Source organism: Amblyomma americanum, chromosome 11 (assembly GCF_052857255.1).
Source record: "Amblyomma americanum isolate KBUSLIRL-KWMA chromosome 11, ASM5285725v1, whole genome shotgun sequence".
Taxonomy (NCBI): Eukaryota; Metazoa; Arthropoda; class Arachnida; order Ixodida; family Ixodidae; genus Amblyomma; species Amblyomma americanum.
In genome coordinates, this window is record NC_135507.1 from 33,544,328 (window position 1) to 33,563,998 (window position 19,671).

The 19,671-nt window shown below is 46.1% G+C and overlaps 1 protein-coding gene across 2 annotated transcripts in view; it reads left to right on the forward strand.

Annotated features, from left to right (window-relative positions):
* Nucleotides 1–17,980, forward strand: part of LOC144110339 (glycogen debranching enzyme) — a 34,339-nt gene extending 16,359 nt beyond the window's left edge. For both annotated transcript variants that reach the window (XM_077643191.1, XM_077643192.1), the window contains 14 exons: nt 1,865–3,124; nt 4,905–5,185; nt 6,403–6,536; nt 7,507–7,640; nt 9,804–9,985; nt 10,065–10,167; nt 11,054–11,279; nt 12,167–12,278; nt 13,035–13,170; nt 13,493–13,605; nt 14,928–15,145; nt 16,760–16,857; nt 17,397–17,484; nt 17,573–17,980. In XM_077643191.1, the coding sequence (XP_077499317.1) occupies nt 1,865–3,124; nt 4,905–5,185; nt 6,403–6,536; nt 7,507–7,640; nt 9,804–9,985; nt 10,065–10,167; nt 11,054–11,279; nt 12,167–12,278; nt 13,035–13,170; nt 13,493–13,605; nt 14,928–15,145; nt 16,760–16,857; nt 17,397–17,484; nt 17,573–17,845 (3,358 nt within the window). In that variant the 3' untranslated portion in view covers nt 17,846–17,980. The remainder of the gene's footprint in view (nt 1–1,864; nt 3,125–4,904; nt 5,186–6,402; nt 6,537–7,506; nt 7,641–9,803; nt 9,986–10,064; nt 10,168–11,053; nt 11,280–12,166; nt 12,279–13,034; nt 13,171–13,492; nt 13,606–14,927; nt 15,146–16,759; nt 16,858–17,396; nt 17,485–17,572) is intronic.
* Nucleotides 17,981–19,671: the final 1,691 nt, after the last annotated feature.

A 19,671-nucleotide genomic window follows, 5' to 3' on the forward strand; every position in this document is an offset into this window, starting at 1 on the left:
GTGTGCTAGCAGATCGGTTTTCACCTTGGTTCCGGGGTTCAGATCCAGTGTTCACAGATGGCAGTGGTTTGGATAGCGACAATGGGTTAATTTCCATGTATGCAGAATCGGTCTTTCTCTGCATTCATAGAAATCTGGTAGTCTTCCTACCCCTCCTGGTGCAGTGGTGCAGCTGTCAAGCGATGTGCCACTGCCCTTCTGTGGCAGGTGCTGCCATCGGTAGGACTTGGTTTGCTTGGGTTTGGCTGCGACCCAGATTGCTCTTCCCGAGCAGCCTCTCATGATTAATTGAACTGCCGCCTGACACGGTGGGCAGGTTGCTATATATATTGTTACGTGACCACCAGCCGAAGAATGAGACGAGTTGATTTAATGGCCGCTGGCCTAGCACAAGCACTCTGTCCTGCACCACTGCCAGCTTCATCTTCGTGACACTACCCGGGGCCACTGAGCGATTGTAATTAGAGGAAATCGACGAAGGGACGCGGGAAATAATGATGAGCTTCAGCAACGGCACAACAGCAATGGCAAGGTGGTCAAGTGCTGGCCGCCACAATGAGAGATGAGTGAATGAGTCCCGGTTCACGTGGCTTCGGGTCGCAGGTCACCAGGAGCCGACGGTCGAGGCCCTTGAATGCACCAAACAGCATGGGCAGGGGGGCAGTGTTCTCACATGTGGGCAGTGTCTCGGGTCGGTCAGGTCGTAGGTTCTGGTAGCGGCGTTGTCGTTCTTCTGGTCCGGGTAGGGGACGGGGCTGGGGTGAGCAGTGAGGTTGGTTCAGGTCTGGTGGGCTGGGGCACAGCCGGGCGGTGCGGACCAGGTATGCAGGGCGCCGAAGCTCAGGGACCAGGATGGCAATGATTACCCCGCATCGCACACCAAGTGTTATGTAATTGCCAGCCGAAGAATAATGGCAATAAGATAATTAAATGGCCGCTGGCCTAGCGCGAGCGCTTCGTCCCGCACCAGTGCCAGCTTCATCATCTTCGTGACTAGGTATATACCTGGGCAGGTAGCCTACCACCCAGTGGGCAGGTGAGCAGCCTGCCACTAATTAGGCTCCAGAGACACAATGGCTAAATGTGGCGATGGCTATTATAAGCGTTAACGCACTAAAAGCAGCTTCAAGTACTGTTTCAATGCACAGAAAAGCATCGCAGGTGGTTGATATTAATCTTTGGGCCCACCACTTTGGCATAGTTGTCTTTCACAGGGTTGCTTCAGTACGTAAAGTTATGCTCCTGCAGATTAGAGGGTAGTTGTGAGGCATGCAAGTAAATTGGTGATATAATGGCCTACTTTTCTGGAATAATTCATTGAGGGCATTATTCAGTGTTGCTGTGATTAGTTTCAGAAAGCCATCTTTGCTTGGTAAATGAAAAGTGCTTTTTTTGCTCTGCTCACATACTTAAGTTTGCGCTATAAACAAAATAATTGAACAGCTTTTAGTACAATTTTGTAATCTTCCTGAAATAATCATGAAGTTACAGAGCTCTTTTCAACATGTGGGGCTTTGCAATTAACTGAATTGCCTTTCTGAAGTAATATTGCTATGTGTGGCTGTATGTGCTCCTTGGTATGATTTCACATAGTCACTCAGTGTAGGAGTGGCATCACAGCTGTGGTTTCAAAGAACTTTGGCCTCTCTGTGGTAATGAGCGTGAGTTAATATGCTGACTAAGACTTCATTAATACAAAGGTACAGTCCCAAAAATTTAAACTACAGTTGACCCCCAATAATTTGAACTCTGAGGAGACCACAGATTTGTTCAAGTTATGTGGTATGTAGGTGCATTATTTAGTGTGCTGTCTCAATTGTGCGAGTTTATCTGTAATCTTTTACTGAAAGCTTGCAACTTGCAGGTACTTTGTGGTCAATACCCATGTGCCTGTCCTCGACGTGAAAGAGGCAGAGAAGCTCATGTTCAGTGACAAGGCTGCCTATGTCATGGCACACAATGGCTGGGTCATGAACGACGATCCACTGCGCAACTTTGCCGAGGCAGGATCGAACGTGTACCTTCGTCGTGAGCTCATTGCCTGGGGCGACAGCGTCAAGCTGCGGTACGGCAAGTCACCCGATGATTGCCCATATCTGTGGCAATACATGAAGGACTATGTATGCGAGACTGCACAGATATTCCACGGCATTCGCCTCGACAACTGCCACAGCACTCCGCTGCCTCTTGCCGAATACGTGCTGGACGCTGCACGTCAAGTCCGGCCCGACCTCTACGTGATTGCTGAGCTGTTCACGTCAAAAGAAGAGGTTGACAACATATTTGTTAACCGGCTCGGTATCAACTCGCTCATCCGCGAGGCTATGAGTGCCCACAATGCTCACGAGCTGGGCCGGCTCGTGTACCGATACGGTGGTGAACCCGTTGGCAGCTTTATGCCGCCACCGATCCGCTGCCTTACGCCGTGCATAGCACACGCAGTCTTCATGGACATCACACACGACAACCCGTCTCCGTTTGAGAAGCGGTCGGTGTACGACTACCTCCCGAGTGCGGCCGTCGTGTCCATGGCATGTTGTGCAACGGGCTCAAACCGTGGCTATGACGAGCTCGTTTCACATCACATTCATGTCGTTGATGAGTTTCGTCAGTATCCTATGTGGTCAATGAATCCAACGGAAAGGCCGTCATGCGTGCATTTGCACTCTGGAATCATCGCTGCCAAGCGGGCGCTGAACAGGCTGCATTATGAGCTTGGTGCGCAGGGCTACACGCAGGTCTTTGTGGACCAGGTCAACCCTGACACGGTTGCCATCACGCGGCACAGTCCGGTCACTCATCAGTCGGTGATTCTGGTGGCCAGGACGGCGTTCCAGATGCCCGAGAAGCCTAACGAGACAGGATGCGTGCCTCCGCTGTGCATACCGGGAGTGATTGAGGAGGTCATCTTTGAGGCACGGACTGTCAAGGTCAACAAGGACAGCAAGTCTCTGGAGGAGAAGAATAAGGAATACATCACCGGACTCACTGATTATCGGCTGGAGATCCGGGAGCACATCTCACTTGTGGAATCCAAGATGGTGGATCTCAGCGATGCCAGTGAGCAGAACCTCCAAGAGCTGGACTTCTCCACCTTCACGCCGGGTTCTGTCATTGCCTTCAGGTAAGTACAATACAAGAAAATGTCGTCCTGTGTTGATCACTAGAAACTTTTGGAAGCTGTTCTTAGGATCTACTATGAGACTATCATTGTCAGTGTACATTAAAGAGTTCCAGATGGTAAAAATTAATCCAGAGCCTTACAACAGTGTCTCTCATAGCCCAAGTGCAGCTTCCCTCAACTCGAAGTCTTTTCTCCTATTTCCCTCTACTTGGGCCTCACGGAGCACACCTCATTTATCTTGGCTGGCCGTGTCATTTTTTCGCATTTTCTGACTGCGTGAATTGTTGTTTGGCCACTGCGATATCAGTCTAGCACCTTAAACTTCAGCTTTTGTTTGATTATACGCACGAGGTATGTCGACTCGGAAGAAGAAAAAAGTTTGAACTCACTTCTCTTATAAGTAGCCATGCATATATAGCTCACTGCCTTTAGGGCCTCATAGGGCAGCTGCGACAGCAAAGCCATTCTCTTTTTGTTTTATTCCGTTAATCCTTTTGGAAACCACTATCCTAGTGTTACCACCTCTTCTTGGGAAGTATCATTGCCTTTATTACATCTTGCATATCTGCACCAAACTGTTGTGTTTTTTTGCTGAGCTTTTCGGGCGACTTAGTGCATCATTATGTTCTTGCTTTTTTTTCTGTTATTTAGTTTAGATATCTGTCTTTTTTTTCCCCTACTTTCCTGTGCATGTAGTACATTATTAACATTACTACAATCAAGCCCACTTATAATGGCTGCAGGTATAACGAGCCCTCACTTATTATGAATGAGGTGGTACTACCATCAAAATATGCATTACAGCAATAGCACTTCATCTCAGATACAGCAAACAGTTGTGGCCGCACTACTCGGTTATAGCAAATGAGAGTAAACTTGCCTCTGCAGTTTAAAAACTCGCTTCCACCAAGTGCAGAGACCAGACAGTCTCTCAGTCCCAGCAACACTGCTCCAGAAAGAACTTGGCGACCCAAAACAACTATAAAAAGGCGGTATTGAAACTGGATAACCACCGAGCAAGCATGCTGAGGCCGAAAAGATAATCATTACGTGTGCACTTGCCGGCTGGGCAAAACATCCAAATTGGAAGCAGAAACGCGATTCAGCACACCTCACACGGGGTAACACATTAGCTTGGGCTGATTAGTAAGGGTTTATTTTGAGAAGAAAAAATAAAAAACAAAAAACAGACGAGTCGCAATTAGAATCATCACAGGACAAGCACTTCGGTCAATTGGGCTTATGTTCAACTGTGTGTCGGGAAAACCATGGAAAAAAATAAAAGGCTGGTCGCCATGAATAGGACATTCATGAGGCAGCTTAAAAGGACATGAGGAAAAAATTAAGTTGGCTTGTACTGATAGATTAACATGTCCAAATGGCAGAGAGGTTATTTGCACTTGAAAAGCTACAAAAGAAATTAAGCTCTGGTATCATTGCGAAGGGCCGTTTTCGCAAACTGCAGGGACATCTAGACCGGTTAAGCAGGTCTCTAAAGCTGAGCTACACCACCATTCATTTCCTAGTATTATTGTTTGGTTGTATGATGTCGTCACATGTTCAAAGAGTAAACTGAAACTGGCGTCACGAGTTGCAATCTTGAGGCAAGAAAAAAATATTCCATTTCTAAATCCAATTTTCTCAGCAATAAATCCATCTTTTGCTGCCAAACAATCGATTTTTACTAAGAATAAGAATTGTGTGGAGTTGTCCCTGCTGCCCATTTTGAGCACCATTTTAACTGCCCCCTTGTTGTCATATGGTGTGTTCTAATATTCAGAGTGAACCTCCACGCGGTGAGCAAGGGCGCTGTGCAGAGCATCCGCAAGCACCTGTCCCACCTGGGCTACATTTCGGGCCCACAGCTGGAGTCTGGCGCTGGCGCAGCTGTGAACCCATGTAGCGACGAGGAGAACATTGCTGCCATCGCCAAGGCTCTCTCCCTATCGGACCTGAACCGGGTGCTCTTCCGGGCGGAATGCGAGGAGAACGCTGAGAACAGAGGCGGCGGAGCTTACAACTTCCCGAGGCATGGCAGCCTCGTCTATTGCGGCCTTCAAGGTGAGTGGCTGCTGATACCAAAAATTCTGGCTCCGGCGGCCACATAGAAATGCAAAAAGTGGCTGGCGGTTTAAAGTGGACACCACTGACACCTACCTCAAAGAGCATTTGAGGTGTCCACTGACCCGGGGAGCGAGTTATGTGCCTTTCCTTTCCACTGGTTTTGACCACCGCCTACTCACAGTGTGATTGAGGTGTCCAATGACCCATTTACACTGGCTACTCAGCTTTGCACTGACACACATTGCTGAAACCCGGGGATTGGGGCTAGAAGTTCATTTGCACTAAGAGTCCCATGTGCTGTGCGATGCGATGCGATCACACATTAAAGAACCCCAGGTGGTCTGTACTCCATTTCGTACATCAGGTGCAGCACTGTCAAAGCTAGCGCTCTTGTTTGCACTGCCTTCATCCTCGATTAAAAAGTAGTGCGTTCCTTGTGGTGAGTAAAAAATAATGAATGGTTTGCCTGCAGGCTTATTAAATAACCTGATACGCTTGTCATGAGTTTGATTAAATGTGCTCTTATTGCTGATGACACGCTGTCCACTGTCGTTTTCTTGTGCCACAGGCCATTTGGCCGCAAAACAAGTGTGGAGTAACGCGCGTCCCTTTATTTTTTCGTGCGGACTACTTCTGTACCTTTCACAGCATTGTACCTGATGTATGAAGCAGAGCATAGTCACATTTTATAAGACAGTACCGATATATCCTACTCGTGGCATTGAACAGTGTATAGGCACATGTACTCATTACGAATCAATAAAGGTGGCAATGCTCATGACAAGTCTGGTTTTTTAAAGCAGCTGAAGAGTCGGATTTTGGCTAATCTGTGTAAAGAGCAGGCTTGTGAATAACAAGAGTATGCATAGAATAGTGAGAGGCAGCTAGAAGCTCTTGAATAACAGGCTGTTCCGTGTTTTCAGACGTAACGTAGAATTATATCCAGCTACGTTGCTTTCATGAAAATAGCAAAGGAGAATGCAACATGATGCTGTGTAATGTAGCATCAGTGTTTATATGCATTGAAGTTTCATTATACATCTCATTCTATGCTGAGGTAATAGTTTTGTTGAAAGTACCATCCCTGCTTTTTAATTACGTACTACGTAGTTCCATATACCTGTTCAAAGCTAAGTGTCATCTCATTTCGCTGCTTTGAAACGAGATCAGGCTTTGACTGGAATCATGTTCTTTTTTTTTTTGTCTTTCCACAGGTGTCATGTCCCTGCTGTCTGAAATCCGCATTAAGAATGATCTTGGCCACCCCGTGTGTGACAACTTGCGCGTTGGCGACTGGCTCATGGAATACATTGTTAATCGCCTGGCTGTGGAACGCCCCACTCTGAAGGCAAGAACTTTTGTGCATGGTATATAGCTGGTGCATTGTACTGCCCACTTACCACTGATGTCAATGTAGGAAGTGAAGCTGTGGACTTATTCCTCGTGTTGCAAGTTGTGCTTTGAACAGGGCTGCTTTGAGGGTTTTGTGAACCGTTTTCATTTGATGATCGCGTTACATTTTGTGGACCTCTGTCTTTTGGTAGCGTAAATGTTCTCTCAATATGACGTAAAACCTTGTTAATACGTTCTAGGTTCATAGATTTCTCGCTTCGCATATTAAGACGGTTTCATAGAGTTGCACCATTCTTCTTCTGGTTAATACATTCCAAGAAAACACGATTTCCAGACTACTACAGTTAAACTTTTGACAAGCTTGGTCGTATAATATGTTTAGCGACCAAAACGCGCAGGTACAAGCATATGAGTTGCCCGAACGTTGGGACACACGACATGAGCTGGAAATTCAGCTGCAAACTTTTGCCGTTGTGGCTTTTCTGCAACACATAGGTGAAAAGGGGTGGACAAGACTTGCAGTGGAGAAACACAGCTGCTTCTTTGTAGTGCCAAAGGGCTAAGGGCCAAGCATTTGAGGGCTACAAGGGTGCACTTACGTACGAGCAGGCAGGGTCAGGAGAATGCGGACTGCATTCTGTGACATTAGAAAAGGAGTTGCTCAGCTTTTGCGTCAAGAAATGTTAATAAACATTTTTATGAAGTGTCAGTTCAACTTCAACCTTCAACAGTAAGTTTTTTCAAAATTGAGCAGTTACTACTAGTACTAAGAAAACACATTTGCAGAATAACTTTTGTCGATCCCATACTAATCACAAGTGCTTGGCGTTAGCCTCCACTAACATTCACACTCTATGGAGTGCTGAGGCCTAACTTCACTTTGATATTTCCTGGTGGCCTTTTTGAGGATGCGAATGATTTTTTTTGTACTGTCAGCCTCATGCTCTTTGTGCGACCATCTGCAGCTTGCCAAGTGGCTGGACAGGGTGTTTGGACAGGTGAAGAAAGTCCCTCGTTACCTGGTGCCCTGCTACTTTGACGCTGTTGTGACAAGTACATACTGCGTGGTGCTGGAGGAAGTCTGGAGCAAGATGTCAGAGTAAGTGGCGTGGTGAAAGCTGGCTGATGATGAGATGATGAGAAGATGAGAAAGGTCTCCCTAACACTGTCATTAAATGGCGCTAGGGTTCGAACACATGAAGCAATTTTACTTGCTATAGTGCCTTTTTGTTTGATACATTGCCAACAAATAAAGGTGTGCTGAATGGTCACAAAAGGTGGTGACGCTCTTTTTGTGGTGACTGGAAATGTTAGCCTGATAGTAGGACTGTGAGGCTACACCAGATGAGGATAAAAATAATAATGATACATACACAAAATTCATGCGCACATTAATGTACACATGGTATTTTTTTCCAGGGAGCATGCAAGTCCCATACTCTTGAGGAGTCTCAGAAGGTTTTTTGCACACAGCACTAAAACCACGTAGTCCAAATATGTGTGGCTGAGCCTATAATCCTGACATAGCCTCAGCTGAGTATTTCAGGCACCTGCGATTCTTCAACGTGCACTGACATCACACAGCACACGGGCGACTAGCATTGAAAAGATTGTTTTTTTGAGGCAAGGAAATGGTGCAGTTGTTGTTTCACATCTCATTCACCACCCAAACTGCACCTTAAGGGAAGGGAGGAAGGTCAGAGTGAAAGAAGAAAGAGGTGCCGTAGTGGAGGGCTCTGAAATAATTTCAACCACCTGGGGACCTTTGACGGGCACTGGCATCACACAGCACACGGGCACCTCTTTCCATTTCACCTTCATCGAAACGCGGCCGCTGCGGACGTTCGAACTGCTAGCATTTCACCTCCATCGAAATGTGATCACTGTGGTCCGGATCGAACCCACATCTTTCGGGTCAGCAGTCGAGCACCATAGCCACTGAGCCAGCGCGGCAGCTCCTTAGCTGAGTCTTCGGTGTTCTATGTGGCAACGTAAAACGACTACATGTGCAAACTAAATGGTCCTTATAAACAACGCATGCTGAGCACAAAGGAGTTCTGGCTTAACTAGTTCATCTTATGCAAGACATAGTATATTCTACATTCAGATGCATCCAGTGGACGCGTGCATTGTCATGCCTATCCGGGCTACGGGGAGTGCAGAAGTTGTAGTTGGTTTGAAGCAGTTGAGAAAGGGGACCGCATGGGCTCTCTGCACCACACCACAGTGCATATTGTAGGTGTCAGGTAGCAGTGGCCATAAACTGTGCCCATTGCTTCAAGAGAGGAGAGCGCGGGAATTAGTACCTCAGGTGAGGCACTGTGTACCACTCTAGGAGCACCTTGTACTGCTCTACCAGCACCATCAGTATTGTGTGGCCAGTGGTTATCGGGTCACAACAAGATAGCATTCCTTAGAGGGGAAAAGACACCAAAATTTTTGTAGTGTATTTTTGCTTTCAGATAATGTGTAAGACATTATTGCCTCAACATGAATCACCATGTGAAATTCGCCTACGCTCAGTACTTAATTTATAATTGCATTTATTCCTCCATGCAGTTCCGGTTTCATCAGTCGAAAGACTGTTTCGACGTCACAAGTGAGCACCAGATCATATGTGGCATCAAAAAACTGCGATACAATAGCTCTTTGTAGGTTTATGGGGGTTTAACGTACCAAAGTGATTCAGGTTATGAGGGATGCCATAGCGAAGGGCTCCGGAAATTTCGACCACCTGGGGTTCTTTAATGTGCACTGAGATCGCACAGTACACGGGCCTCTAGAATTTTGCCTCCATTGAAATTCGACAGAAACATCCGGGATCGAACTGGTGTCTTTCTCGAGTCGGCAGCCGAGCGCCATAACCACTGAGCCACTGCGGCGGCTTTAGTTCTTTGTTTACTTGCTGCCATTCTGACTTCTGGAGCTAGCATAAGAGTTTGAATGAATTAAAACGACAAAGCAGCGGTTATATTGTAGATTTTGTATGCCTCGTGATCTCATACTCTTGACGGTGCAACCATTGTCTTTCTACTGAAATCGAAACAGAAACTGCATAAAAAAAAGTCAGTTACAAATTATTTATTGAGTGCTAATGAATTCTACATGGGGATCTACGTTCACTAATGCATGCATCATTCCAGAGCACAAACACACACCGAAAAATCTGCTGTCTCCGCTCCTTTGAAGCTGTGGTGTAGATTGGTATTACCAGAAAAGGTGTTGCCATTTGAGTGTGGGGGTGATGTGCAACATAACGCAGCTTTGTGAAGCACGGCTCCACCCTGGTACGAGAGCTGGCCCTGGGCTCAGTCATCCTGGGCGGGTTTGTGCCCAACGCCCACCTTCCGGCCCTGTCGCGCCAGCTGGCACCACCCCAGCCGCCGTACCGAATCGACGAAGCGACCAACACTCGCCAGGAGACCTGCACCACTATCTCCGCAGGTGGGTGGCACATGGGTGCCCTGTACCCTTGTTCCCCTCTTTGGCACCATCAGCAGTACATATGGTTGTTTATTTGCAGGGTTGCCACATTTTGCGTCTGGCTACATGAGGAACTGGGGCCGGGACACGTTCATTGCCCTCAGAGGCCTCTTCTTGTTGACTGGCCGGTTCCAGGAGGCAAGGTATGGACAGTTTAGTTTTCTTCAGAAAAATTCTAAGGACGATTACAATTCTCCCTAATGCGAAATTTGAGCACAGCTGTGTCGTGTCTCAGGCTCTTTAGGCTCGGCTCATTGTTTTGCTTTGCTTGGTCGTTGGCACGTTTGGCGATGATATTAGTTCTATAGTAGTATGGTAGTTGATGAAGACAACGATGTGCAATGCACAGTGCGAGAGTCTGTTACAATTTAACGCGAGGCGTGATCGGCTGCGGCGATGACCTAGTGCTCTCGTGCAGTGGCCAGCGAAATCTGATCTGTTCGTGGCATGACGGGTTTGAATCCCAGTCACAGCAATGTTAATTTATTTGTTTTTCTCTTATTGTTTGGCTCGGTTACGTTGAGAGCGGCGACGCGGCTCAACCCACGAACAGGTGCTTAAGAGCTGTGCTCTAAAACACATCCACCCATGTTTGTTTTTCATTCATTTCTTTGTTTTTCCATTTGTTGCCATTGATGGAAGGTGCCTTGAGGTGTGACTTGTTCAGTCCAAGCCTTCATTAAGTGAAACGCTTGTTTTATATTTTTGCTTTGTTTCATGAAGGCCTTGCTCTTTATTCATTCTTTAATTAAAAAAAAAATCTACTGCACCTCTTAGGAATTAGCACGCGGGGCCCACTGCTTTATAAAAAGGATCCAGAGTACTGTAGCTTACCACTTATGGTGGTATTGAGTTTCATTGGTTGGCACTGCACGCTGTAACTTTGTGCATATAGTGTCTTTCATGTAAACTATTGGGGGCATTCTTTGTCCAGATTTTAAAAGGGTGTGGAAAATGAAGGAAGCAGTTGGAGTGCACCTACGATAAACTCGTTTCGAAATGCTGTTCATCGGCTTCTTTGTGGCTCAGGTACATCATCCTGGGATTTGCTGGCTGTCTGCGCCACGGCCTCATTCCGAACCTGCTGGACAAGGGCACGCACGCTCGGTACAACTGTCGCGATGCCGTCTGGTGGTGGATGCAGTCGATCCAGGACTACTGCAAGGAAGCGCCCGACGGCTACCTCATCCTCAAGGATAGGGTGGCACGACTCTATCCAACAGACGACAGCCCGCCACAGGAACCGGGTGTCAAGGTATGCCCCAGTGTGCCCCATCTATTGGCTGGTCATGCCGGCCATATCCAAATGCATACCACAAGGTGCATAAAATGTGTCCAGGAGCATTCACAGACGACAGTTGAAGGAAGTGACTACTGCATTTCGGTTCACATCTTATGACACGCAGGCAATGATAATCTTAGCTTTGCCTTTAATTCAGCGTCATGGAGCAAAGTGACAGGAGAGCGAACTGTGCTGATAACAGAGCACATGACTGGTGCTTCAGCTGGGTGAAGCTTCATAGCGCATCCAATAGATGGCATGGCGGCTTAATCAGATACCCTTGCTGCTTGCAACTGCATTTTGTTTTACAGCTATATCTGCAGGTGGCACGTCAGTGTAATTATGTCTGCAAAGTGGGGGGAAGAGGAGAAAGTGTGCACAAAGGCACATCAGTGAGAGAAGGTGAGAACACGGGGAAACGCTGAGCGATGTCAATGTAGCATTATCAGTGTGTGTTGATTGCATTGTGGCATGCTGTCTTACTATGTGACCAGCATACCAAAGGATAGCTTGCTAACTGCATGGCTTTTCAGTGTCCTCGAATACGATGCGCGAGTTTTGAACTACTGAGTCAAGTTGAGTGCTTAACAGCATTAGGTACTGTTTCAAGGGAAATGCGCATTGCAAAATGGCTGGCTACACTTTTTTGCTTTTAGAGGAGAACGGTTTATTTTATTCATCAGTGGCAAATTCTTTGGTAGGAAAATCTGGCTTCACGATTATTGCATCTGTCAAGGGAAACTGCATTTATATCATTATGTCCGTCACCTCTTCCCAAAACTGCTTCATTATGACTGGGCTCAAGTGCAGTGTCATATCGCAGAGCTGAACGACTTGCCCGCTGTTCTGGGTTGTTGCAGGAGATGCCACTGGAGGAAGTGGTACAAGAAGCTCTGCAGCGCCACTTTGCGGGAATCAAGTTCAGGGAGAGAAACGCCGGCTACCAGATTGACAGCCAGATGACAGACGAAGGTGGGTGCGCTGACATATTTGGTTGCAAACTTGGGCCCAGATTCTAACTCTGACCTCTCGAGAGATTTGCAGCGCTCACCGATTGGCTGAAGCAGTGGAAGCAGTAGTGGTGCATTCCCAACATCTGTGCCCATGAGATACAAAGCCTGAATTTGGCTGCATTTGCGTGAACAGCATTTTTTTTTTTAACTAAGCGCACAACGTGTTCAGTAACAAGTCTTCCTGGTAAATCACATCTGTATTTATGAATTCGCTGAGTAGCGAAAGACAAAACCTTTGCTCAGTACTTTTGAGGGCAGCTGGTACGCAACTGCAGTGACATCAGTTGCTTTGACACCACAAGCGATTGCTGCAGAACTGGTGTGTCTCTGACGCTGTCAATATTGCACATCCCTGTCTGCAGCTTGGAATGCCATATCGCAAAAAATAGAGCTGTGAGATTGAACACGTTTGAGTAGCGACGCATGCCTCTCTATCTTGACGTCTGGTCCTTATTCACATATGGCATTGCAAGCTTTGTCTGCCTCCAAGTTTTCAGCCAATATGTCTCATCAAGAAAACCAGTAGTAAGTCTTTTAACTGTACTGGTGTGCTGTTAGCAGCTTGTTAGTGCTTGGATGGCACTAAAGCTTTAGATCATCTACTGATAGTATGTGCTATGGAACTCTACCAATTTCGTGCGTGTACCGAGGATGGCGTAGATGTTATTACTCGTGTTGGTGCTCTGTATTTACTTTCTCAATTCTTTGCTCGCAGGCTTTAATGTCCAGGCTGGGATAGACCTCAAGAATGGCTTTGTGTACGGCGGGAACCCATGGAACTGCGGCACATGGATGGACAAGATGGGAAGCTCAGAAAAGGCTGGCAACAGGGGACATCCTGCCACGCCCAGGTGAATTATTTGAAGGACAGGGTTTCTCCCGTTGCCACGGTTTCGCTGAACGTGGCTCCTCCATCTCTTCACTCTTTGTCTTCAGTCTCACTACCCACTCTTTTTAGGGAAAATATGCGACAGCTAAAATACAGTTGAGTACGGTTGGAACAGATCTTTTTGCCTGGGCATCTAAACATGTCATGAGGGCAGCTGTGCACCATCTGTTGTAGGTAAACTTGGTCACGCTGAACTCACCCTAGGAACGCGGAACACCCACTTGTACTGCACAGGTTGGAAGGTGTGGTTTATTCATTCGCCCGGTGCGTTTTTTTTCCTCCAGAGACGGATCTGCAGTGGAGCTGGTTGGTCTCTGCAAATCCGCCTTGCGCTGGCTGGACCAGATGTACAAGGATGGCTACTACCCGTACAATGCAGTTGAGAGGACGGAGCACGGTACGGAGATGCACTCGCCATTGGTGGATTTATAGTGGTTTTGTTTTTGTTAACGGTTGAGGTCGGGGGGGGGGGGGGGGGGTTACCTATAGCTGTCCGACCCAGTGCATGGCACGTTCAGCTGAAGATGTGGCCTTTTGCAGCATCAGCTGCTGTAGCCAAACACACTTCCCGAGATCTTTTGGTCATTGTCCACATGAAGTGACATCACATAGCGAGGTCACTTGACACACGGGTTATTTTTCCTGGCTAGGTGGCTCCAAGCACGTTTGAGAACATTAATTGCTTAAAAGTTCATTAGAACTTTTTTAAGTCAGCATGTTCTAATTAGCGTGTGTGAATTTAAAAGAAAGGCCCTGTATCATAGGCTTTGCTTCTTTGGTCACTGCACTCGTCCACAAGGGACTACTGCTTCAGGAACTGGAGATGAACCTCATTTGTTGTTGGGCCAGCTTTCTTTGTAGGATTGTTTTTACGGTTGCACATCACATTGCACGTGGGTAAAATACTTTGCAGCACCCATCAGCGCTCCTTCTACACAGTATGTCGCTGTTACTGACAGTCATGATTTTCTTTTGAGAATTACTATTAGTGTGAAACGCTCGTACAGTCACCAGCATCAACCAAGAATCTTGTCACCGTATGTACATATGTACATTCTTTTGATCGACCTTGTGCCTTTGCCTAACAACCCGAATTACTACCCGAGCTTAACCGAGTTACCCAAGGTAGTAAGTCGGGCAACCTCGTGTAAGTTCGCAGGAGTGCTGCGCCAGGTTTGTAAGAGGTTGCTCGAGAAGAGTAACATGGTTCGCACAGTCCCTACCTGTTGCTGTGATAGAAATAGCCTCCTGCCAGTACAGTCGCGCATCGCTTAAACGCTGTGCCACTGCGCTGGTAATAGTATGAGGACTCGCCGCCATCCATGAGTGTTCAGTAGAGAACGACCAACTCTGCATATACAGGCATTAACCCACTAAAGATATTGCTTCATACCTTTAAGGAAGAGCTTAAGTGTCCCCTTCAATTGAAGAATTAACACCTGCTTTCACTACGTTAAACCCCTACCAGTTTTTTACGTGTGACTTTGTTGAAAAATTTCTGAAGTTGCCCTTTGAGAGCCGCATTATACGCACGGAGTTACCCCACCGCCTACACTAAAATGCAGTGCTTGTACTTGCACATTTACTAGTCTGTTCGCAAAGAACAAGAGGCCTTGTCTGCACTAGTTAGCGAGGCGAACGTGAGACGAGACTAATTAAACCACATTCTGCTCTAATGGAACCTGTGTTCATGACAAAGGTGTCCTTTTTTCTTCTCAGGGGTTACGACCGTGATGACCTTTGACCAGTGGGGGTCGCTGATCAAGAAGAACTTTGAGCCGTGCTTTTGGGTGCCTCCCGAGAACCAACCGGTGTGCCATGACGACTTGCACCCGGAGCTGATCAACCGGCGCCTGATCTACAAGGATACATATGGGGCGATCTGGCCCTGGGCCGACTACCAGCTGAGGCCAAACTTCCTTGTTGCCATGGTGGTGGTGAGCTTTTGTGACGACATTTTGTGGGAAGCAGGGACAAAGTGTGGATGCTCGCTTTAGTGCTTGTTTGCTGGTTTGTTTGTTTTCCACAAATTAAACAAGCAATTCAGACGGTCCAAGGTTATGGATGATCTAACTGTGGCTGTAACGAGACACTTGAGGTACTTAAGTGGGGATGAGGGTGTTGAAAACTTGTTTTTTATTTGTCGAGATAACCTGTTGAAACTTGGCACACAGATGTATCATAGAATGCTGATTTCAAATATCTCACCTGGAAAGAAATTTATGGCAAAATAACATCCAAATTTGGTCATTTCTTATGGGCCTTTATGATAATTTCTCAGTTAAAAAAAGCTTCTTTAAGAATGTGTAGACATTTCCAGAGGTTCACCGCACATCCTAAAGCTTTCCTTTTTCCTTTAAACATGATAGATTAGCAATTAGGCCAAGTGTGGGATAATTACTGCCACATTGCTTTTTCTTTCCAACTTTTTGTTATTCGTTTATGACCAACAAAAGGAATTTATAGCCATTTTATTAGCTTTAGGATGTGCTGTGGGCCCTTGCAAATGTCTGCTTATTATTAAAAAAAGCTTTCTTTAACTGATAAGTTACTATAAAGGCCCTTAAGAAATGACCTAATTAGGATATAGTAATTTGCCATATATTTCCTTCCAGGTGAGATATTTGCTCACCTGGAAGTTTCAGCAAGATATGTTAACAAATAAGAAAAAAAACTTCAGGACCCTCATACCCCCTTAATAAAATATTCTAACAATGCTAAGAAAATTTTGATTAGAGGTCCATGTGACCAGCCTGAACGTCCCGAGACATGTGTGGAGGTTTAAATGTGAAAGATGTGTATGCCAAGCGAGAAGTGGTCATTTTTTATAAGACTAATGCGTTGCTGGAATAGGGTAGCAAGCCTGTGGGCTGTTGGTGTTGGAGAAGTCTTCTCTTTTTAGCGTCTCTGCTGTCGTGAGAAAAAGGATGTTTGCGATGTGTGACAGTAACTGCAGCTTTAGAATTCTAAGCCTTTGAAGGTTACTAGGGATGTTGTTCGCACAAGAGTGCCAGAGGCCGAACAGGGCAAAATAGAAGAGCAGACACTAACAACTGTACATTTGTTTCTTGTTGGCACAAAATAAGTGACTGCTGGAAAGCAAAAAAAAAACATCGAAATGGCATCATTTTGCACAACCATGTGATGTGGATAGTATAGGTGTTATCACCTTTGTGCTTGTACTGTTATTGTGCGTCAGACAGTTGCAGGAAGTAACAGATTTGCAGCAGCCAATGTCGAAATCACTCTATTGGAAAAAGTTGCTCGTAGAAAAATCCAGAGCCTGTTCACAGATACATATTCACGAGCAGCAGCAATGTTTCTCTCTCAAGGAGAACGTGACAGGTGGTGATTTTATCTCTGCTGTTTAAATGTACGTACTTACGCACAAGTTCGTTTTTGAGATGCATTTGGTGCTTTTTACAAAAAAAAGGGAAGAAAGAAGTAGTGATTTGATTTGCTCGACTTCTTGCGAGTTGACAGCCTTTCTCTAAACCTACTTTGGATGTTTCTTATGGTGATCGTGTCCCTTGTTTCACGTGTCATTCTAGGCTCCAGAGCTCTTTACTGTTGAGAAGGCCTGGGATGCTCTCAACATTGTCAAGGACATCCTCGTGGGTCCATTTGGAATGAGAACACTTGATCCAAGGTGAACACTACAGTAAATTAAGAGCGTTGAGAACTGGCACAGTGTGATGCAGCTGGTCGTAATAATTAGCATTGGTTTTGGAAGAAATACACCACTTCCCCTGCTTTTCGACAGTTATGGGGCAGGAAGATTCGTTGAAACATTATTCACGATTGAAGGCATCTAGCTGAATATTGTGAATGTTCCTGAGCACATCATCTTGAACCGATTGAGTGACTGATGTTGCTTCTGAAAAGCACCGCATCTCCTACTTTTCATCCCCCTGGAGGCTAAGGGATTTACAGTAAAAAGGGAACTTCGATTATGAACCATTTTATAAATTCAAAGTATTAGTACAGTTTCCAAAGTAGTTTTGTTACAGGTTTGGTACAGTAAAGTGGTTTCAATTTTTATTTTCTGTGGAACTGGAACTAGAGATGCATTGTCAGTCAGCATACGCACGTGATGAGGCTGTTGAGCATGACTTCATGTGGGTTGCATAACTTTGACTTGTAGAGAGGGTTAGTGATTTGTCAGCTTATTTTCTTCTTCCTTTCCAGTGACATGAACTATAACGGCTACTACTACAACAGCAACGATTCTCATGACTACAAATGTGCTCACGGTTTCAACTACCACCAGGGCCCGGTGAGTTCGGCTCTGCAGCTTCCCATTCTTTGCTGTATCTTTTCTGCGCTCCAGAGCTAAAACCTAACTTATCACTTGTTTCCCACAGGAGTGGCTCTGGCCGATGGGCTACTATCTCAGGGCCAGGCTCTACTTTGCCCAGAAAGTGCCCGACACCAAGAAGGCACTGGCCGCCGCCATCAACGAGGTGAAAGAGATCCTGTCCAACAACTACCAGCTCATCCAGTCGTCGCCGTGGCGAGGACTGCCCGAACTCACCAACCGCAATGGCGACGTCTGCCCGGACTCCTGCCCAATTCAGGCGTGGAGTCATTCCTGCCTTCTGGAGGCCGTCTACGACCTGCAGAAGCTGCCCGCATGATAGAGCATCCCTCGTGGACTGGTTTAGAACAAACGTGTTGTTCCAATCCTTACCGGGTAGGGAGGGTGCTGACAAGGCCATCAAAATTGAAAGTGTGTGGCAAATGTCCTCTGAATGAAATCCTGGTACCAGCTCGCCTGGTGTGGCTTGTTTGTTTGTTCTTTTTTTGTTGTTGTTGGTTCTAGGCGCAATTTAGAAAGCTGTACAGGCTGTTTGTGCACTGGTTGATACTGGTGTTTCAGCCTGAAATGGACTGCTCTTCTGTGGCTTTGTTAGGTCCTAGTTTCAGGTGGAATGGCATAAAGAGTATGAGCAGACCTTGCTTCAGTGAAACATGTGCCAGTGGCTGGAAGTCCTGTGTACAGTTCACCCTCTGCCTCGCATGTGCCCACCTGGGTAGTGAAAAGACTCTGGGTGTCTGAAGCCGTGGTGATGTAGTCAAACCTTTATGTAATAAGCTTCACCTAGAAGGATGCTTTATGTCTTTTCACTTTGCTTAATTTCAAAGAGCCTGCAAACTAACACTGCACTGAATCGTCGACGTAATGATACCTTTCTGCATTGGGCATCAGTATTTGAAGCCTGGTCAATGAAGACAAAACGAGGAATCTTTTGTGCATTATATATTGTTGCTTTATTCTACTCTTGCAGATGTGTTAGAACTACACTGTAATAGGGATCAAAAAGCACTGTTTTTGTGGGCTATTAGTTGGCTGATGTTTTTTGACGCCCCCTTTCTCAGCATGTCCCTTTCGTGCCCGAGGCAGTGAGCAGATGTACATACTAGAGAAACAAACACTCTTGGCATGGCGCTGGTTAGATCTGGTTAGGTTAAATATGGCACAGGTGAAAACTCTCCGCTACAAATAACGTAAATACCTCCAAAAGTAGAATGTGAGACAGCAGCCGCTACAGCTCAGTTGGTACAGCACCACACACAACTTGTGGAGGCCTTGGGATTGGATCCAGTCAGCTGCAACATGTGGCTGTCTTTTCTTCTACCTTCTAAAAATTGTCACCCATCTAAAACTAATAATCTGTTAATTTCATTTTCTAGTCAGTGTTGCCATGCTTTCTCGTATGCTATCTGCAGTTTCAAAGGCATTCTGCTTCTTTTGAATGTATATCCTCTGTAGCCCCTATTCCTATCTGCTTTGAACAGGAATGCCCTTCTGTAAGCTAGAAAGAACAAACAGACCTGGCTGTGCATGATCGGTAGTTACATGTCAGCACAGTGGGAAGGATGTGGTTCGCAAGCTTTGATTAGTTCCTGACGCGGCTTTGACTCTGCCTGCTTCAATCTCTTTGCACTTGTATGTGCTTTTGCGTGTCTTCTGTCATGTATGTCTTCCTTTCTGCACACAATTCCTTTCAAGCACAAAAAAACGCTGTCTTGTCTCGCCTTTTCCCTTTGGCCTCGTGCCATTACGCTGGTTCACTAAGAATTAGGAAAACAAAAATGTCCCACCAACCTGCCTAACGAAAAGTTTTACTGAGAAAAATATCTCGGCGCATGGTTCAGTGGAGCCGTGCAAGGCATTGCTTGACAGTAGCTGCAAGCACTCTCAGGGTATCTTTCACACTGCAGTGAAATTGAGGCTTTCTTATGTCTCGTATGTTGTCAGTGCCGGGGTTTAGCTTCGAGGCTTAAAGAGCAATGGAAGAGGTTTTGGAATTCGATCAGTTTTAAAGAGCCAAATGTGTGAAACATTCAAGTGAAAGCCAGCAAAATTGTTTTGCGTTAGCATTTGAAATAATGGCATCACCTAATAAAGCAGCGTCGGCGTTCAGGCCTCTTTGCAGTGCACAGTAACGGGCAGAGGCCC